This window comes from Macadamia integrifolia, chromosome 14, assembly GCF_013358625.1.
Source record: "Macadamia integrifolia cultivar HAES 741 chromosome 14, SCU_Mint_v3, whole genome shotgun sequence".
NCBI classification, from domain to species: Eukaryota; Viridiplantae; Streptophyta; class Magnoliopsida; order Proteales; family Proteaceae; genus Macadamia; species Macadamia integrifolia.
This window is the reverse complement of record NC_056570.1, coordinates 13,164,878-13,183,498: the sequence shown is the minus strand read 5'-3', so window position 1 is coordinate 13,183,498 and position 18,621 is coordinate 13,164,878. Positions and strand designations below refer to the sequence as shown.

At 38.8% G+C, this 18,621-nt stretch overlaps 3 protein-coding genes across 3 annotated transcripts; 2 read left to right on the top strand and 1 right to left on the bottom strand.

The window, feature by feature from the left end:
* Positions 1-1,201: 1,201 nt before the first annotated feature.
* On the top strand, positions 1,202-12,953 carry LOC122061598 (tryptophan synthase alpha chain-like). The gene is made up of 9 exons (XM_042624964.1): positions 1,202-1,462; positions 2,841-2,987; positions 3,076-3,141; positions 3,913-4,021; positions 6,168-6,244; positions 8,673-8,750; positions 11,805-11,882; positions 12,536-12,595; positions 12,696-12,953. The coding sequence occupies exons 1-9, from the start codon at positions 1,280-1,282 to the stop codon at positions 12,828-12,830; spliced, it is 933 nt and encodes a 310-aa protein (XP_042480898.1). The 5' UTR covers positions 1,202-1,279; the 3' UTR covers positions 12,831-12,953.
* LOC122060636 (pentatricopeptide repeat-containing protein At2g29760, chloroplastic-like) lies at positions 12,890-14,794 on the bottom strand. Its single transcript, XM_042623764.1, has one exon. The coding sequence runs from the start codon at positions 14,792-14,794 to the stop codon at positions 12,890-12,892; it is 1,905 nt and encodes a 634-aa protein (XP_042479698.1).
* A 142-nt stretch (positions 14,795-14,936) lies between these two features.
* Positions 14,937-16,491, top strand: LOC122061597 (pentatricopeptide repeat-containing protein At3g18970-like). The gene has a single exon (XM_042624963.1). It carries the CDS (start codon positions 14,948-14,950, stop codon positions 16,388-16,390), a length of 1,443 nt encoding a protein of 480 aa, XP_042480897.1. The 5' UTR covers positions 14,937-14,947; the 3' UTR covers positions 16,391-16,491.
* Positions 16,492-18,621: the final 2,130 nt, after the last annotated feature.

The window sequence follows — 18,621 nt, the reverse complement described above, 5'->3', positions numbered from 1 at the left end:
ATGTAAAAAACTAATAAATGGTTTAGATTAATCTAATATTAAATGGACAGTTAATATTAAAAGAAAGTGAAAATAATATTACAATACTTACATCCTGCTACCACTCGCCATTTTTTATTTTATCTTCTACTTTTTTTTTTTTTTTTAATGGCTTTCAACTACATTGCAACAGATCATATGAGTTTCACACCCTTGAAGAAAAAAGGAGATCATGTCAATGGATCAACTTAGGAATCTAGGATGATACATTGTTTCTTCATCTGAATCAATAATAGCCACCACTACTACTTGGGGTTCCTATTGTTTGGGGGTGGGGTAGGGGAATATCTGGGTGACTTTGTAGGACTCAGACCAGAACTCTACTGCGAATGGTTGGCTCCATCATGTCTCTAAGGGTGTCAAAACCAAACCGAATTGTGAAATATTTTTAATAAATAGTTTGGTTTTGTTTTAAAACTGAGACCATCTAATAAATGGTTCATTGGTTCATGTTTGGTTTGGCAATTTAAACCGCCACATCCTCATAGTTTCACCTCACCTTAATGAAATTATTTATATTTTTAGTTTTTTAAAATCATCATTCAAAAAACAAATAAATAAATAAATAAATAAGTAAAATATATTTACAAACAAGAACAACAACAACAAAAACCTTATCCCAACTTAATGGGGTCCACTACATGGATCCAAGTAAAGTTGAAGAAAATATAATTTTTTGTACGAGTAAAATGAAAAGTAAAAGCGAAAGGAATAAAACCAGTAACAATGTAGAATACAAGTAGATGGGGTCCACGACTTAGATCCTAGCCCTCTAATTCGCTGTATTATATTAAATAATTATTTATACCTTTTTAAAAAATCATTTTTTGAAAGGTAAAATGAGAATAGATTTTAGAATCCGACATTTTGTATGATACTTTTGGAACTGTATAACCGTTCAACTGAACTGTACCATTTACCCGAAACCGCGTGATTTGACACCCATAACCATACATTGTTTCTTGGGTGTTTCGTTTTTCCTTTCCATCTAATGGTTACATGAACAGATGGAACTCCAGTTGGACCGTCCTTATTGATCTGGTAGGTCCCACGGTTCATTAAGGCGTTTTGAACCTCTGGTGTACCTTGTAATTCGCTCATTGATTTAAACAAAAACCCTCTTACCAAAAAAAATATATAAACAAAAACCCATTAACCCAAAAAAAAATACAAAAAACAGAAAAACCCCATTTTACTCCTCGCGGACACAGACAAGTTTCTTTGAAGAGTGGAATCAGGAATGGCTATTGCTCTGCAATCAACCCGTTTTCTACAAACCAAGAAATTCCAGAACCATTGTCTTAGGCTACGGAGTCGGAGTTTCACAGTCTCTTTCAAGTCTCGTAATATGATGGCTACCCTCAGTATTGCACCGGCTCGTGGATTATCTGAGACGTTCTCTAATCTGAAACAGCAAGGAAAGGTAAGCTTTTGCATCTCTTAATCTCGTTATCGTATTTTGAATCTCTCTACTTTAATGGTTTTGTTTATATTTTTTTGCATGGTCTACTTATGTTGAAATTGGAAGTCCGAGTGAATATTTTTGTTTTCGTGTTTAGAACCTACTTTCAGGATGGTTGATACGTTTATCAGAGAACCAATTAGTATCCAATTCATGTGTTCTTTCGTAGATGAAAGGGTTATGAATAGAAATCACTTTTCAAGATGTCCAAGTTCAAAATCATTTCCAGAAGAATCCATTAGTATCCAATTCATATATTCTTTCATAGATGAAAGGAGGTTTATGAAATTGGAAGTTCAAAATCATTTCCAGAAGAACCTCATTATTAATCGGGGGGGGGGGGGGTGAGTAGAACTTCATCTATTTCATATATTCATTTTCAGTTTGAGTCATAATGTGTTTGTTGATATCAGTGTTAGAAGCAATAGATGTGAATTCACAACAAATCAACAATACAATCAGATGGTATATCAATTAAGACTTTGAAATTATACTTCCGATTCGGGTCTACTAGTATTACATTCAATGGCTAAATTCAGTGGTTACAGTTATTGACCTGATCTGCCAACCTTATCTAACTAATGTGCTTCTATTTTTCCATTTTCTCTTTCCCATTATTCATGTTTCAGATTGATTATATCTATTCTGGTTTGGAATCTGTGTGGTTTTAGATGTGCATTTCTCAGTCCAACCAATCCTGACTCTATATGAAACCAGGCTATTGCAACTTCTAATTAAACTAGAAATATCCAATATGCTGGCCTTCCAAAAATGGAAAACTGCAAAAAGAGCAGAGCAGAGCTGAAGAAGAAGATTCAGAAAATAGGAATGAGTTAGGCAACTCCAAGACTGCCCTTGTACCAAGCTTAATCAGGAATTATTTCACTCGACTACTTTTCCAAAGCAGCAAACCTCTCTCGCCCTGAGTTTATATCCCCAATTTCCAGGTGCAGAACAAAATATCCGGTCCATTATATTTATTACCACATTACCCAGTTTAAGATCTTTTACATATGTGACTTCTGTGTTTGTGTAGCTATCTCATATATAGAAATATAGAATGTCTGTACTTATAAATTTCTTGGATTAGCCAGTTGATACTGATCTCATTGTCTTAATGTTGCAAATCAATTTTTACTGAAGAGACACTGTCAAAGTTAGCAAATTCTTTTCTGCATAAGCTCTCATCCACTTGCCATTCCACTAATTGATCTTTATGAAACGAAATCGATCCTAAGCTGTTGAGATTGTTTATTGCGATCTGATAGATACTTCTGGAAAACAATTTTTTTCTTCTTCCAATAATGCTTTATATAATATGAATATGTCTCATTTAAAGGTGGCTCTTATCCCATTCGTCACGGCTGGTGATCCTGATTTATCAACAACCGCTGAAGCTTTGAAAGTGCTTGATTCCTGTGGATCAGACATAATCGAAGTGGGTGTACCATACTCTGATCCTTTGGCGGATGGCCCAGTTATCCAGGTTTGATTAAATGATAACTTTATTCATTTCCTGTTTACATTTTCCCAGTTTTCTTTCCCATTGTCTTGCCTTCTGTTTGATATTGTAGGCTGCTGCTACACGTGCTTTAGCAAAAGGGACCGATTTTAATTCGATCATCTCCATGTTAAAGGGGGTAGGTCACCGATATTACTGCATTTCTCCTGTTTTCTCCTTTTTACCCACTCTATTTAATGTACTGTGCCAGGCACCAACGTATCTATGTTTCCCAAATACTTCAAAATGGTTGCTGGCTATACTACCACTGTATCATGGTCAGTGGTGTATGCATTTTTCTCGTATGTATTGTAGCAAAACAAACACTGGTAATCAGCATATATACACGAGAAAGAGAAGAAGAAAGGGGAAAGCTAGAGCCACGATAGGAAGAGAGAGAAGTGCTCTATCATGGTCTAGTTCCCCGTTTATATTAACTTACGAAATATACTCTTAGTAGGAAACCTACTAAGATTCAAAGTCTAAATACAACCTAAGTTTAATGACAGTAAAAGTAAAATAAAAAAAGACCAACTCACGACTCAACACTACCATATTATCCCACGGTAAACAGCACCACACTATCCCACGGTACACTACCACACAATACACTTCAACATGTTCATTACCACATCATGAATTATATAAGAAGAATATGCACATAGTAGATGCTTAAGTTCATGTATGTGAGTGTATGCATGAATATCATGAGCTCAATTTTTTACATACACTTGCATATGTTTGAATGTTAGGGTTATGGATTACCCAGAAAATAAAAGTTTAAAAATTATGGTTTTGATCTCTTCATTTCTTGATTATTTTATAGTAGGCTTGTTATTTTCTGAGTCAATATGGTAATGAAAAAATCCATGATCAGGATATTTTTTCTTTTTTCTTACTAATTTTGTAGGTTGTCCCACAATTATCTTGTCCAATTGCGTTATTTACCTATTACAATCCAATACTCAAGCGTGGCACTGAGAAGTTCATGTCAATTGTAAAAGATGCCGGAGTGCGTGGTAATATTATCTTCTGGTTCAACTACCAAAAAAAAAAATATTATCTTCTGGCTGAAATGTTAATGCTCTGTTGAATGTTTGGGGTGTGTGTGCATGTGTATATACATATAAGGTCGGCTTTGATAGAGTTATGCCCTTTCTCTCCTATTGGCCTGGATATTTTAATATCAGTATTGCTGTTATGTAGCTCGGTCTAGAACATTCAATGCTTCCTGCTGATAATCCCTGATGCTTTCTTATGCATTATGCAGTATTTTATGCAGAATCTAACTAGTAAATGGCCTAACTCAGCACTTGAAAATGGGAGCCCTACCATAATACCATATGCAACACATAGTACCTTTGTTACATAAATCTTATCCTTTCTATAACTGTATAACATAGATCCAATGTAACTCAAGGAATGAATGACTACTTTAGGTCTCCTCATTGACTGACAAATCAGCATTCTATTTCAACCTTGAGATGTGAACTTCATATTTAGGTCACTTGCTAATTGCATAGCATATGGCAATGCAACTGTGTGTTGCAAAAATATAATTGTTGGCACAATGACACACCTGTTCAAATTCCGTAGTGTTTAGTTGGTTCAATGTGATAAAGATCAATAACCTGTAGGACAGATTAATGGACAAGAAGTCACTGGGCAGAATTGCAGTGATTAAATTCTTGGTAGAAACAGATCCAGAAGTAAGAGTAATCAAATACTCAACATTTAAAATTTAGATGGAGCTGAAAATTTGATAGAATAAGGCTCATACCCTGCAGAGTAAGTGTTCAAAATTTCATAATGATCCAACGGTTGGATCTACAGGAGCTGATTAAGGAGAGAATTAGTAACTAGGGAAGTCAAGCAATAGAAAGTAAACAAACACAGCAGTATCTCCCAATCTGATGACCAGATGTACACCCATTCCTGGTTGAATCGAGTCCTATAAGAGGCGAAGAATCCCTCCAAATATTGGCCCAATCTGAAGGATAGATGGGCTGAAATCAGAATAGAACAGAAATTGCTATTGCAGGACTGTAACAGAGAACAAATCTGGGCAGAAACTGAGATGATTAATAATTGAAATAATACCAATAAGAGAGGGAAGGATGCGTGTAGAATCGAACCCTCAAAGACTCAGTTTCCGAATACCTTGAACATCACCTACTCAGGAACTGTGTTGTTGGTAAAACTTAGAGAAGAAGTTGGAGAGAAGAAATAGAAGAATAAGATAACAAGAGGAAAGAATGACCTGGTTTCACAACCGAAGGCCAAGGGAGGCTTTTCCACCACCCAACCAAGGATTCACCACGTTGGAATTCCCATAGGACCTACTTCTTCAAAATAAGAGACTTATTCTTTTGCCAAAAATCGATGGGGATGTTCTCCCTTACTTGTATTCATAAAATAGAGTAAACCAATTATAAAAAATAGAACTCTCCATGCGTGGCAGAGTGCTAGACAGCAATAGAAACTCCTAAGATACTATGGCAATGATAGAAAATCTACTTTCTAAAACAGAAAACTGAAAGTAGAAACTACATGGAAATAGTTAATAAATAAGAAGCATTACAAGAGGAAATAGATACTAATGAAAATAGTAACTAGATATTAAGAAACTCAAGGATCTTGAATGATTTTTGCAACTTCCAAACTCCTCCCATGCAAGCTGGCTATGGGGCCCTCATAATCTCATATATCTTCTTGGACGTCCTTCTCATACAAGGGCCTATGGGACCCACTAATGCTGTCAAAATATCTCCTTCTCCAGCTGCTGTCAATGGTTACATAAGAATGTGGGCTCAAGTAATAAGTATATCCAATATTTGGGCCCCAGCGTGGACTTGACCATGACCTAATTCAATGACCAGAAAAGGGCTTGATTTGGGCTGGTTATAACTTAACCCAACTGGACTATTGAGGGGCTAGTTTGGGCACTAACACAATGTAACCAGCAAACATGAAAGGGAAAAAGAAAAAAAAATTCTTTTCTAATAACTGTAGCATGTATAGGCTATGGCTGTAAATTTCTATCATACTTTTTTTTTCAACGTATGAACTACTTAAAATCTGAAACATGTATCCCTCCCTTTGTCTTATTTTCTTGTTCTATTAATTTAATGTATAATTTTGTTTCATTCAATCCTTTTTCTTCAGGGCTTGTGGTTCCGGATGTTCCTCTGGAGGAGACTGAAATCTTGAGGATAGAGGCAGCTAAGAACAATATTGAATTAGTAGGCCCTCCATTTTTGCGCTTTCCTTTTCTGGTTCTCAGATTTTGGTTTGTGATGGGAAGAATTGTTTAATATTAAATCTTTGGCTTATAAGGTCGTAAATAATGATTAGAATTGTAGGATTTCAATCTCAAAGCATCGGCTTCAAGAATATTTTCAGGACAGTTCTTTTATTTGTTTCTGGAATCATTACCTTATATTTAATTATTTTTTGTGCCGTTCTAGCTTATTTTGGACCTTTGCTTTCACATGTATCAATACTTTAGGTTGAACCAGAATTATACAGATTGTTTGGGGCCTACAAAATGTGAGATTGTAAAGATGAGATAACAAATACATGTTGTCCAGATGTTTAAGTTCATGGGTGGAGGACAAAGGCTGCGTTTGGTATGAATTCTTAGAATGCATTATCGGCCTCGAATGCATTCTTCAACCACGGCCTTAATAAGTACATCTTGGTCTTTGGCCATACCCCACAGGTTTGATTAATGAAAAGGGAGCTTCAGCTTCTTCAGTCTGTAGATTTCAGGCTTTAGTGGATTCCAAGTGTTTTCTCTGCTGTGGATTCAGTAGGTGTTCTGGTAGATTCTGGAAATAATCAGGTGGGTTCCTGATCTTTATTTACTGCACTTAATTCCCTATCAACTGAACAGGCCAGCATTTACTTTTTCTGTTATTTCCTCTCAGTTACTAAATTCCAGATCTGATATTCCTGTCCTGCGCATGTTTTATTTTACTTCAGTTTTGCTTTCAGTTACAGTTAAGGATTCTGTTTGTCATGACAATCTGATAACAGGTATTGTTTTTGAATCTCCATAAATCAGCCATCCATTTCTTCTGGTTAGCTGGTTTTCAAGAATCAAATCCTTAGTAGGACTCTTCTGTTATTTTAAATCTGGCCATTAGATTAGCATCAGGTTTTAAGACTTGTTCACACCATTGAATCAAGCATTCAACCAAGCCTCAATTCAAATCAGAATTGATTTTGCTCTGTCATTGAATATTATATTGATTCTGGTTTCTATTCCTGGACAAACTCCGTGAGAGCCGGTTGAGGTGGTATCGTCATGTTTAACGAAGACCGTGGATGCCCCCGTAAGGAAGAACGACCAGATTCTTTTAGGAGCAAGAAGAGGTAGGGGCAGGCCTAAAATGACTATTGACGAAGTAGTAAGAAAGGATATGCATATGCTAGGGCTCTTCTCTAGTATGACTGCGGACAGAGTTATCTGGCAGACAAGGACCCATGTGGCTGATCCCCAGTAGGGGATGTTCCTGTGATGCTGTCGTTGACTACTGCTTTTGACTTCTTCTCTTACCTCATGTTACCTCCTTGTACCTCCTATTACTTCCATTTTGTTACTTCTTTTATTCTTATTTTTATTTTACCATATTGGATCCATGTAGCCGACCCCATTTAGTTGGGATAAGGTTATAGTAATATGGTTGTTGTTTGTTGTTTGTTGTCTGTTGTCTGTTGTCTGTTGCCTGGTTCTATTCCTGAGTTTTCAGCTTCCTTATTCCACTAGGAAACTTCAGTAACTTGACATCTGGCCGTTGGATTTCTTTCAATTTTTTACTATTATATCCTTTGGTCAGAATAGAGTACTTGACCAGATTTTTTTCCAGATCAGAACCTCTGATCATCTGATATTTGATTTCCTCTGGATCTGCTTTCTAAATCTGTCACTGCAATTATGGTTTTTATGCTGGAAATCTAAATTATGGTTTTTATGCTGGAAATCCAAACCCTATTCTTAGGCAATTTTGAACCCCCTCACTTTCTTATTAAATTTCCATTGCTCATACATCCTCTAGCTCCATCTCTATTGCAATTTTGCTGAACTAAGCAACTCATATTATTCCTTAATTTTCTTTGAGCTTATATTTCATAAACAAGCGGTGTATCACGCAAGCCACTGATTCGTCTTTCATGTTAGCTGTATGTACAGGAATCAATATGGCACAACTGCTTAGATACTACCTGAATGTTATGTAGTTCTTATTAACACAATGGTACTTAGCTTTATATGTATTTCCTTTAAAGCAATGGAGTTTGTACATAAAAGTTGGTTTGATAAGAAGTTAAGGATCTATTTCTCTCTCTCTCTCTCTCTCTCTCTCTGTCTGCCATAGAAATTCATAGTACTAAAGCTTTCACAAACAGTAAGGTATGAGGTTGACATGGACAGTAATGTTGCAAAGGTGCTGTATATGTACACGTAGCCAATCTGTAAGGTTACCCATGAATTGCTTGGCCACTGTATAGGTTGTGTGTTAGTAGTTCTGTTAACTGTCATGATTTATGCTGGCAAATTAGAATGGAGTGTTGGATATTCATTTTAGTCAATTTTCTGATATGTATTATTAATATCTCATATCTGTATTCGGTTCAGTTGTTTCATTTTTCTTTTCTTTTGTGGTTGAGGTGCTGCTGACGACACCGACTACTCCAACAGATCGAATGGCAGATATTGTTGAAGCTTCAGGAGGATTTGTTTACCTTGTAAGATGCTTTCTCCCGCTGATAAACTTTACATACTTGTTCCTTGGTTAACTTGCAGGTCTTAATGGCTGAGTTTTATTTACGATGTGTTCATTATTCGTCATTCAAAAATTCCTTGTTGTATGATTTATAAGAAGTTCATTGACAAGCTCTTAACATACCTGATATCTCCACTTGCACTGGTTGTCTGGTTATTATGATTTACTTTACTTTCATGAACTAGTTGCATAAAGTTGTGCATTATCAACACATTTCTCCTTTGTTTCCTCCCTTGTTACTGGACATGGAGTTTAGTTGTTCAAATGTGTAGCTCTCGTTTATGTTGACGGTTACCATCTTTGTTATGATGAGTAAATATATGACTGTCAAAAGGTGGACAAGGATCCAAAATCCTATGTGTAGGCCACTAGGCCTTCCTATTGAAACTTATTTTTCTAGCCTTGTGAATTTGGACATTTAGATGATTTTTATCTTGAATGATGTCCCAAATTGCTTGACTGGATGAAAGGATCCTCCCTGGAGAGAATGACCTGATCCCTGGAGAATGTCAGTAAGGTGTATGGCTAATGCTTTAGGTTTTAAGGGAGAATTTTAGGACTTAAGGCAGATTTATTGCATCTGCTGATGACATCGTTTTAGTGGATGAGAGAAAAGCATGGATTAATTCTAAGTTGGAGCTATGGAGATCAACCTTGGAAACAAGGGGTTTTAAGATTAGTAGATCGAAGGAGTATATGATGTGTAACTTTAGTCACTCTATGATGGATGATGAAATGGTGAAAATTGAGGAGAAAGATTCCGCAAATTGACTATTTAGATATAACATAGAGAGTGATGTTTTTCAGAGTATTAAAGTGCGATGGATGAAGTGGAGAGGTGCGTCCGGAGTGTTGTGTTCAATGTATCTAGTTAAAGCTTAAGAGAGAATTTTATAGGACTGTTGTGCGATCGACTATGATGTATGGGGAAGTATGCTAGGCAATTAAGAAGTGTCATGTAGGGAAGCTATGTGTAGCAGAGATGAGGATGTTAATATGGATGTGCGGCAAAATTAGAAAGGATAAAATAAGAAATGAGCATATTAGAGCTGATGGGAGTTGCCCCAATCAATGACAAGTTCCACCAAAATCGTTTGAGACGGTATGGCCATTTTCAACGGAGGTCTGAGGATGGCCTAGTACGGAAGAGTGATCTGATTCAGATTGCTCTTGTTGATTTAGATGGGAAGATCGTCGAGGAGGGATCAGGATCAGTGGTCCTTAGCTCAATCTTCCTGGTTCTATCGCCATGACTTCAACAGGCTTTCCACTGGTGGATCTCAGCTCCTTCGAGTCGTTGATGATCTAAGGAAGCACTTGTTCGTTTTCCAGGAGAGGTTTTGGGGCTTGGCTTGGAAGAAGAAAATGAAATACGAACTACGCTTGTCGTAATAGATCGACTTTCATGCTAGTTCTTGCTCTAGCATGAAAGTTCCATTTCAGGGAAGGACACCATGATACTTTCTGTTTCGTCGAGCCCTGCTTTGGTCTCTGGTTTGATCTCACTGTCCATTTGAAGATTGAATTGATGGCTCAGCTGCATCTATCCTAGTCCGTGAATCCCTACTTTCTTCAACTACAGAAGGTGATTCACTGCTTTCTTTAGCGCCCAACGCGTAGCGCGGAATGCCCCAATGATGGCGTCTGTAATCTCATCTGTTCAACTCTAGCTATCAAGCAGTTGAAAAGCTATGTAAAGTAAAAGAAGAAAGAGATATTAATTATGTTATGCTTGTTGTCCATCCCTCACCTGTAAGGAGGTAAAAGATCTAGGGGCAGGCCTAAAATGACCAGAGGAGAATTTGTGAGGAATGACATGCATAGTCTTAGTCTTGTCCCAAGTGTGACCTCAGATAGAGCCTATTGGATGGCAAGGGTCCATGTAGCCAACCCTATTTAGCTGAGATTCTCCTGACTTTCTGGGTTGTGCCTTTTTCCTCCTACTCTCATCTTTCTTTTCTCATCTCTCGTCCTTTCATCTCTTCATTCCCCCTATTCCCCCTTTTCTGTTTGGACTTCTTTTCCCCTACTTTGTTTTGTATGGATCCATGTAGCCGGCCACATTAAAGATGGGATAAGGCTGAGTTTGTTGTTGTAGGCAGATTTATTGCATCCCATAAGACCGTTCTATGATGTGGTTGTTCTTACAATCTGAAGCAGGAAACTGAACTTCAGAAAGCATTAAGAGTTAAGATAGGAACGTTTGAGTTGAAATTTTACGAATAAATATCAAGATTTGTCAAAAGCCTGAAATGTTGATTTCTCTATTTCCCTGTGTTGTTAAAGCTGAATTGAGGAGATTCATTCAGATGGTAACAGGTTAACAACCTTTGTTTTCACATTACCATATTGAATAACAAGGGTGGTAATTCTCTCATGGAGTAATGGGTGGAAAAATAGTGATGATTTTGAGTCTATTTAATTTTTTGAGTGGAAACTGAAGTGTCTGACAGATGTGGAGACACCTCTTAGTTGGGTGTATGCCCGAGAACCTTTGAAGTAGACTGTTTAGTATTTGGCCCAACAGTTCTTCCATCCCAAATGGACTGAAAAATTGGTGGAAAGGGCTGAAACAACCGAAAATCCCAAAATTTCTGAATATTATATTGCAGCGCGTTGGGTCATTTTGAACTGGCATCCTATAACTGAAACTCACAACCAAGGAGCAGATGAAATTGTTAAGAAATCCAGTATACTGGAGGTTTAGGGTTCTCAAGAAGCTAAGCTGAAAACTTTGCATGGGCTTGGACACTTGGTTTGGGCTTATAGGCCTACTAGCTTATCTGTTTCAATACCTGTTCCCCTTTTTCCCCCCTTGGGTTTTCTATTTCCACACATCATGCATGTATCTGATACTGTTACCAAACTCTACTCAAAAGGAAAATTGGGGTCCCTGACAACCTAAACAGAATGTAGAAGGAAAAATAAAATATGGATGTAATGTTGCCTTTGTATCTTCCTTGTGGACAAACTCCTTTACTTAAATATCGTACTAACTACAAATTCTCTCATATAGGTGAGCTCGGTTGGAGTTACTGGAGCCCGTTCATCTGTAAGCGGTCATGTGCAATCTCTTCTACAAGAAATTAAGGAGGTTTGTTTTTAACACATTATTCTTGCCATAAAGCGTAAAAGTTTCACTTACTCTTTTCCAGAAAGCTATACAGAGTTCACCACTTGATTTAGATGTCAACTTCACTGACAGATTGCATGATTTTTGAAGACATGCAACTTGGAGTTAGTCAGTCTTATACATAACCCTAGCTAAAACCTCTTCAAGCTGCTGTACGTACCAGTGCACGAAGCTCCCGCCACTGCGAAGTCTGGCAGGGTCATAAGTACGCAGACTTACCCCCGCTTTGCGGAGAGGCTGTTTTCCCGGCTTGAAACCACGACCACTAGGTCGCAATGGAGCAACCTTACCATTGCGCCAAGGTCTGCCCTCTAGATATGCAAGTAAATACAATTTGTGAAATTGATTGATGAAATATTCACCCTTTGGATGCATGATGGAATGATACTACCGTCGGAATTGTTGTTTAGTTTGCGCAGCATTAAGAGAAAAGCAACAGAACAAAAAAATAGTCCATTGCAACCATGGTTTAGATGATTTTATTGATGATATTTTGGGTTATCAGTTGAAAAGTGATGTACATCTATTTGAGGGCCATCAGTGGAGTTCATCGTTAACTGAATTATAGAAACATACATCTTCAATGCCTAAATCTACCTCTATTATGATAACAGAAAACAGATAAACCAGTGGCAGTTGGATTTGGCATATCAAAACCGGAGCAAGTTAAACAGGTCAGCCATAACATACAAGACAATCACACTTTATACTTCCATTTCAAACTCTATTCAGTGCAAGAACCTTATAAACCACTTCAACTCTCATTTGATTCAGATAGCAGGATGGGGTGCTGATGGTGTGATTGTTGGTAGTGCCATGGTGAAATTGCTGGGTGAAGCTAAATCTCCCGAGGATGGATTGAAAGAGCTAGAAACATTCACCAAGTCCCTAAAGGCTGCACTCCTTTAAGAACAGTTTTGTATGACATTTTCAAGTGTGTAATTGGATTCATTCAAGTATCTTTAATATCATCCCAACTTCAACATTATCTCCATTTTTTCTAATATTGAATGAATCTCTGCTTGCATGGTATGTGAATTGTCACCAACAAGAAATTCATGAACTGTGCCGTTCACCTCTATTAAGCTGCACCCAGGTGCTTTCCTCATACCACTCTCTTTTATCTCTTTCCTCAGTCTCATAACTGCTTCCCATTTAGAGGCTTCTGCATACATGTTAGACAGCATTACACGCGCCCATGGATCTGATGGGTCTAATTCAAGCAGCCTCTTGGATGCAATCTCACCAAATTCCACATTATTGTGGACTTTACAAGCACTCAATAAAGCTGCCCATATGATCGCATTGGGCTCCATAGGCATTTCGATTATAAGATTGTATGCCCCTTGCAGACATCCCATTCGACCCAGAAGATCAATCATACAACCATAGTGTTCAATCTTGGGTGTCAATTTATAAATTTCCTTCATTGAATGGAATAACTTCCAGCCTTCCTCTACAAGTCCTGCATGTGCACAAGCATTGAGGACTCCCACCATTGTGACATCGTCTGGCTGCACTTTTGCTTCTTGCATCTGATGGAAATGATGTAGGGCCTGCTTCGAATGCCCATGCATTGCTAGTCCACATATGATAGATGTCCATGAGAAGAGATCTCTCCTAGGTATCTTCTCAAAAACTTGAAGTGCCTTATCAATGCTGCCACACTTAGAATACATGTCAATCAAACCAGGATCTAAAGTGGACTCCGAGTTCAGTCGGTTCTTCTCCAAGTAGGCATGAATCCAAGTGCCAGTGTCCAAAGCCCCAAGACTAGCACAGGCAGAGAGGGTGATCAATAAGGTCAATTTATTAGGCTTCACACCTGATGACTCCATCTGGTGGAAGAGAGTTAATGCATCCTTGCACCGGCCTACACTAGATAGTCCCCCAACCATTGTGTTCCATGATACTACATCTGGGTTTGGCATTATCTTGAACAATTGATATGCAAGGTCGATGTTATCACATTTGACATATTGATGAATCATGGTGTTCCAAACCACAACATTCTTCATGGGCATCTCACAAAACAAACGATGTGCAAAATCTATACTCCCACTCTCACCATACATACCTAGAAATCCACTACATAGAAAAGCATCCATATTTATTCCACTCTTGCTTATGAAGCCATGCAGTGCCCTTGCCATATCCAAGTTGCCCAATTGACTACAAGCTGAAACAATAGTTGCCAGCGCCACTGCATCAGGCATCAGGTCCAATCCCCTCATCTTGCCAAAGAGTCTCAGCGCTTCTTGTGGGTTCTTCTCACAAACATAGGCACGCATAATTGCAGTCCACAACACCAACCCTGGTTGGGGCACTTCGTCGAACACTTGATGCCCTCTATCCACGAATCCACAAGCAGCATAAAATCCAACTAATGAACTTGAAACAAATTGATTAGTCCCAAATCCCGCTTTAACAATATTTGAATGGATCTGCTGCCCCTGTTGGAGATCCAATCGAGCAGCCAAAGCTCTGATAAGATACAAAAATGTGTGGCCATCCGGTCTGGCATCGGTTCCAAGCATTTCTTTGTAGACTAAAAGAGCTGGGTTTATAGAACCTGCATCATTATCTGCAAGCTTCCAGATCATTGTATTCCATGAGAAGAGATTGGGTGAAGGGATTTGGGTAAATATCAAACGAGCATAATCGGATTCAACGAGTGCAGGGGAAGAGAGCAACTGACTAGCAGCGAAAGGGTCTTTGATGATGCCAGAAATGATCATGTGGGCATGGATCTGACGAAGTTTTCGGGCATCAGTGATGGTGTCTAGTAGAGAAAGGAAGGCTGTGGTGGATGTTCTTGCGGTCTGCGGGGTAGGGGTACTAAGATCACGTAGAACACATTGGAGACCTTCCATGCAGGAATTTCTTCCAATCCTTTTCATTAGGTTCCTTTATTTATTGGCGAGAGAAAACTGAATCTTCCATAAGAGTTGAGCAAGGACAATTTATACTAACCACCTGTGCTTTGTCCTCCTCAGTCAAATAACTCATTAATCAAGCCTTCTCATATGGTTGGGCTCCTAAGAATAAGATTCCTCTCGCTGTTGCAGCGAGGGCAGATGGTTATAGACCAACTAAAACAAATTCACGCGCAAATGATCATCAATGGTTTTAATTGTTGTCGAGAAGCTTCAATGGTGGGCAAGTTGATCGATTGTTATTGTGTGGTTTCAGCTCCAGTGGGCATGGATTATGCCCGTCTCATCTTCAGGTACTCTGAGGAGCCAAACGTGTTCATATATAATGTAATGATCAGATGCATGCCTCCCAAGGAAGCAACTCAGGTCTTCGCCCATGGGATTGCTAGGGGGAAGTTGGTGTTCGACAGTTTCACGTACAAATATGTCCTCGGAGCCTGTGCTCGATTGTCATCATCGATGGGATTATGGGAAGGGAAGCAGATACATGCCCGGATAATCAAGGTCGGCTTCACATCAGATGTCGCCGTGCAAACGACCAGCGTACATTTTTATGCAAGGAGGAATGACCTTCTCTCAGCCAGGCAGGTGTTTGACGAAATGCCTGTAAGAGCCAGTGCTTCTTGGAATGCGATGATAACTGGTTATTGTTCAGAGAGAAGAGGAACCAAGGATCATGCCAAAGAGGCATTGGTAGTCTTTCGTGCCATGCTGCTTACCTGCAATGTAAAGCCCACAGACACAACAATGGTTGGTGTGCTCTCTGCTTGTTCTCATTTGGGAGTATTAGAGACAGCAACCAGTGTTAATGGGTACTTACATAAAGTAAAACATGACCCAGAGGGTGATGTTTTCATTGGCACCAGCCTCGTCGATATGTACTCAAAATGTGGGTGCCTGAGTACTGCATTGAATGTGTTCAAGCGAATGAAGGAGAAGAATATATTGACTTGGACTGCAATGATGGCAGGCTTAGCCATCCATGGACAAGGCAAAGAGGCCTTGGAGCTATTTAGTGCAATGGAAGCCAATAATATAAGACCAAATGCTGTCACCTTCACCTGCCTACTATTTGCTTGCTGTCATGCAGGACTTCTCGATGAAGGGCTCCATCTTTTTTACAGTATGAGCAGCAAGTTTGGCGTTACCCCTCAAATCCAACACTATGGTTGCATTGTTGACCTCCTTGGTCGCTCAGGCTGCCTACAAGAAGCCTTCGAATTCATAACTCAAATGCCGCTTCAACCCGATCCTGTATTGTGGAGGAGTCTGCTAGGAGCATGCAAAGTTGATGGGGATGTTGTGATGGGTGAGAAAGTGGGAAAGCTCCTGCTCCAACTGCAGCAAGAGCAGGGATCTTTGGATTCATTGTCTACATGTGAAGACTATATAGCTTTATCAAATATGTATGCTCTGGCACAGAGGTGGGAGGATGTGGAGATGGTGAGAGAGACTATGAAAGTTAAGGGAATACAAACTAAACCTGGTTGTAGTTTAGTTCAATCTGTAAGCCTCCTCTTGGCTGAGCAATAGCAGTTCATATTCATACCAAGTTCTCTCATTGAATTTATTGGCATTGAAATTTGCCAAACCTTTGGGTTCCATTGTTATTGGAGTCCATGAGATTGACTTGATGCTTATGGTTCAGCTCAAGTAATTAGGTCACCTTAGAATTTCATCAAATTAATTTATCTTAAATCATTCATTCACTCATCTGGATGATAACTTATAGATAACTTCATCTGATTAGTGAAATTGATGGCCTGAAGATGCTATAGATTCACAGAATATCAAACTGAAATAGCTTCATTCCAAGATAAACTAACCTCTTGTATGCCCCAAGACAAATTAGGGACTACATGGCTGAGGGGAATTGAATTCCTAATTTTGGTAATCTTATGCCAAGACTCAGGTTTGAGCTTGTTTTTTGGTTTCTCCTATAGAAAGAACTCAAAAAACTCTACCCTGCTGGTGTAGGAGATGCTTCAGGCACAGCAGGTGTGAAAAGACTGTGTTGCCCCCACCTTGTGGGCGCTAAAGATTCTTCTGCATGCCCTCCCGTTGACCTGTGCGGATATGTATACCTATGCCAACAGGTAAGTGTTGTCTTACCCTTCCTTTATTAATCATGAGTGACCTTTTCCTTTTTTGGTAAAAAGTCATGAGTGACTTAGACACATAAAAGAGAAAATCCAGTGGATTCAGATGGATCCTAATTAATTTCTGATATGGCACCAAAAGTTAGAGCAGATGGTAGAGATTTATTGACCTAATAAGAGAGCCACCAATTAGGGTTTGTCCGTTGTAGATTGACATGCATATTAGCCTCAAACTAACAAGAACAAATGGCCCTGGAATGAAGAACATAATCCACAATCAACATACAATACCATCAAAATAGGATCATATAAAAGCTTATTCTCTTGTTGATTTCGGGGGTGGTGGAGGGATTCAGATCCTCTTCAGTCACGTTGGAGGCCCATTGTGCGTTCGATGATTAAAACCTAAGTATATATTCTAATATATTGATACGCCCATACGTATTTCAAGAACCTCTCAGTCATTAGATGCATTTTTCTAAAATAAAAGAAAGGTAAGGGTAGGCACACGGTTCGCTCCAACTTTAAATAAATTAGTGAGCGGCAGAGACACAAGAGTGGGACAGCGATGGAAGGGGACTGCGGGTAGTTCGCTCGACTTTTTTCCATTAAAAAAAAGAGCTAGTTCGGAAGGCAATGGCCGTGGCAGGTGGAGTGGAGAGAAACGGCGCCGCAATAAAGTTTTGGTTGCGTCATGGGGTTGATCAGAGAGCACATGTAAACATTGTATCTTTCTATCAAAAAAATAAATAAAAAAAGTAAACATTGTATCTAGTCCAATAAGAAAGTTGTTCCTCTTTTTTAAAACTCTTTTTGGTGACTACTGGCTCATTTCACAGAAACCCATGATGGTATCAATGGCAGGGCCCCCAAGGACTCCAGGTTATCTGCTCTATTGTCAAGTGGGGGCACCAACATTCCTAACAAAGGAGCAAAAAGGGCATCACCGATTGGTATCCTTGGCCAAGCCCCACATCAGCATTTGGATTCAATCATATGTCTACCTTATTATTGTTAAGAGTGGTAGCAACGCTTAAGCGTTCTGAGGATACAGACGTTACATTAGATTTTAATCATTGATTTTATTGTTGGTGTACGATATCTTGTATTTCATTGCAGTTTAATTCAAGAATTACTGATGCAAACACCTTGATGTAACAAAATGGTGATCCCCTTGTAGGGATGTAAGGGGGTGCAGTCTACCACTCGAATTTTTTATTTGAAGGTAATTTTGTATATTCTGATAGTAGGGTTTTTCGTCATATATTTGTAGTGAGGTTTTCTTTTTTTATAATGTAAACAATACTGAGATGTGTGAGAATGAACACTGTAACCATATTTTCTATTGATAGTGAAGTAAAATCTCATATCACCGAGGATGTAGGAAATCTTGTTGAACCTCATAAATCTGTGTGCATTGTTTATTATTGTTTTTTCATTACATTCTGCATCGTTTTTAGGGTTGCATTTCTACATTTATTATAGTGAATTTGAGTCGTCCATTGATCTAATACTTGCCATTAACCTAGCTGGTTACTTCATATGTGTTTACTGAATGCGAGGTGTCTCTTCCCTTCTTCTTCATCACAACAAGTACCAACCCAAGTTCCCGACTCTCTACCAACCGTTGCAAACACCGCCCCTCATTCTTCTTCTTCTTCTTTT

What these genes read in the sequence shown, in the direction of transcription:
- LOC122060636 (XM_042623764.1), bottom strand. Translation starts at nt 14,794, where the DNA reads ATGGAAGGTCTCCAATGTGTTCTACGTGATCTTAGTACCCCTACCCCG.
- LOC122061598 (XM_042624964.1), top strand. Translation starts at nt 1,280, where the DNA reads ATGGCTATTGCTCTGCAATCAACCCGTTTTCTACAAACCAAGAAATTC. An exon ending in ATCTGAAACAGCAAGGAAAG is followed by an intron (nt 1,463 to 2,840) that starts GTAAGCTTTTGC and finishes TCTCATTTAAAG; the next exon opens with GTGGCTCTTATCCCATTCGT. An exon ending in CGGATGGCCCAGTTATCCAG is followed by an intron (nt 2,988 to 3,075) that starts GTTTGATTAAAT and finishes TTGATATTGTAG; the next exon opens with GCTGCTGCTACACGTGCTTT.
- LOC122061597 (XM_042624963.1), top strand. Translation starts at nt 14,948, where the DNA reads ATGGTTGGGCTCCTAAGAATAAGATTCCTCTCGCTGTTGCAGCGAGGG.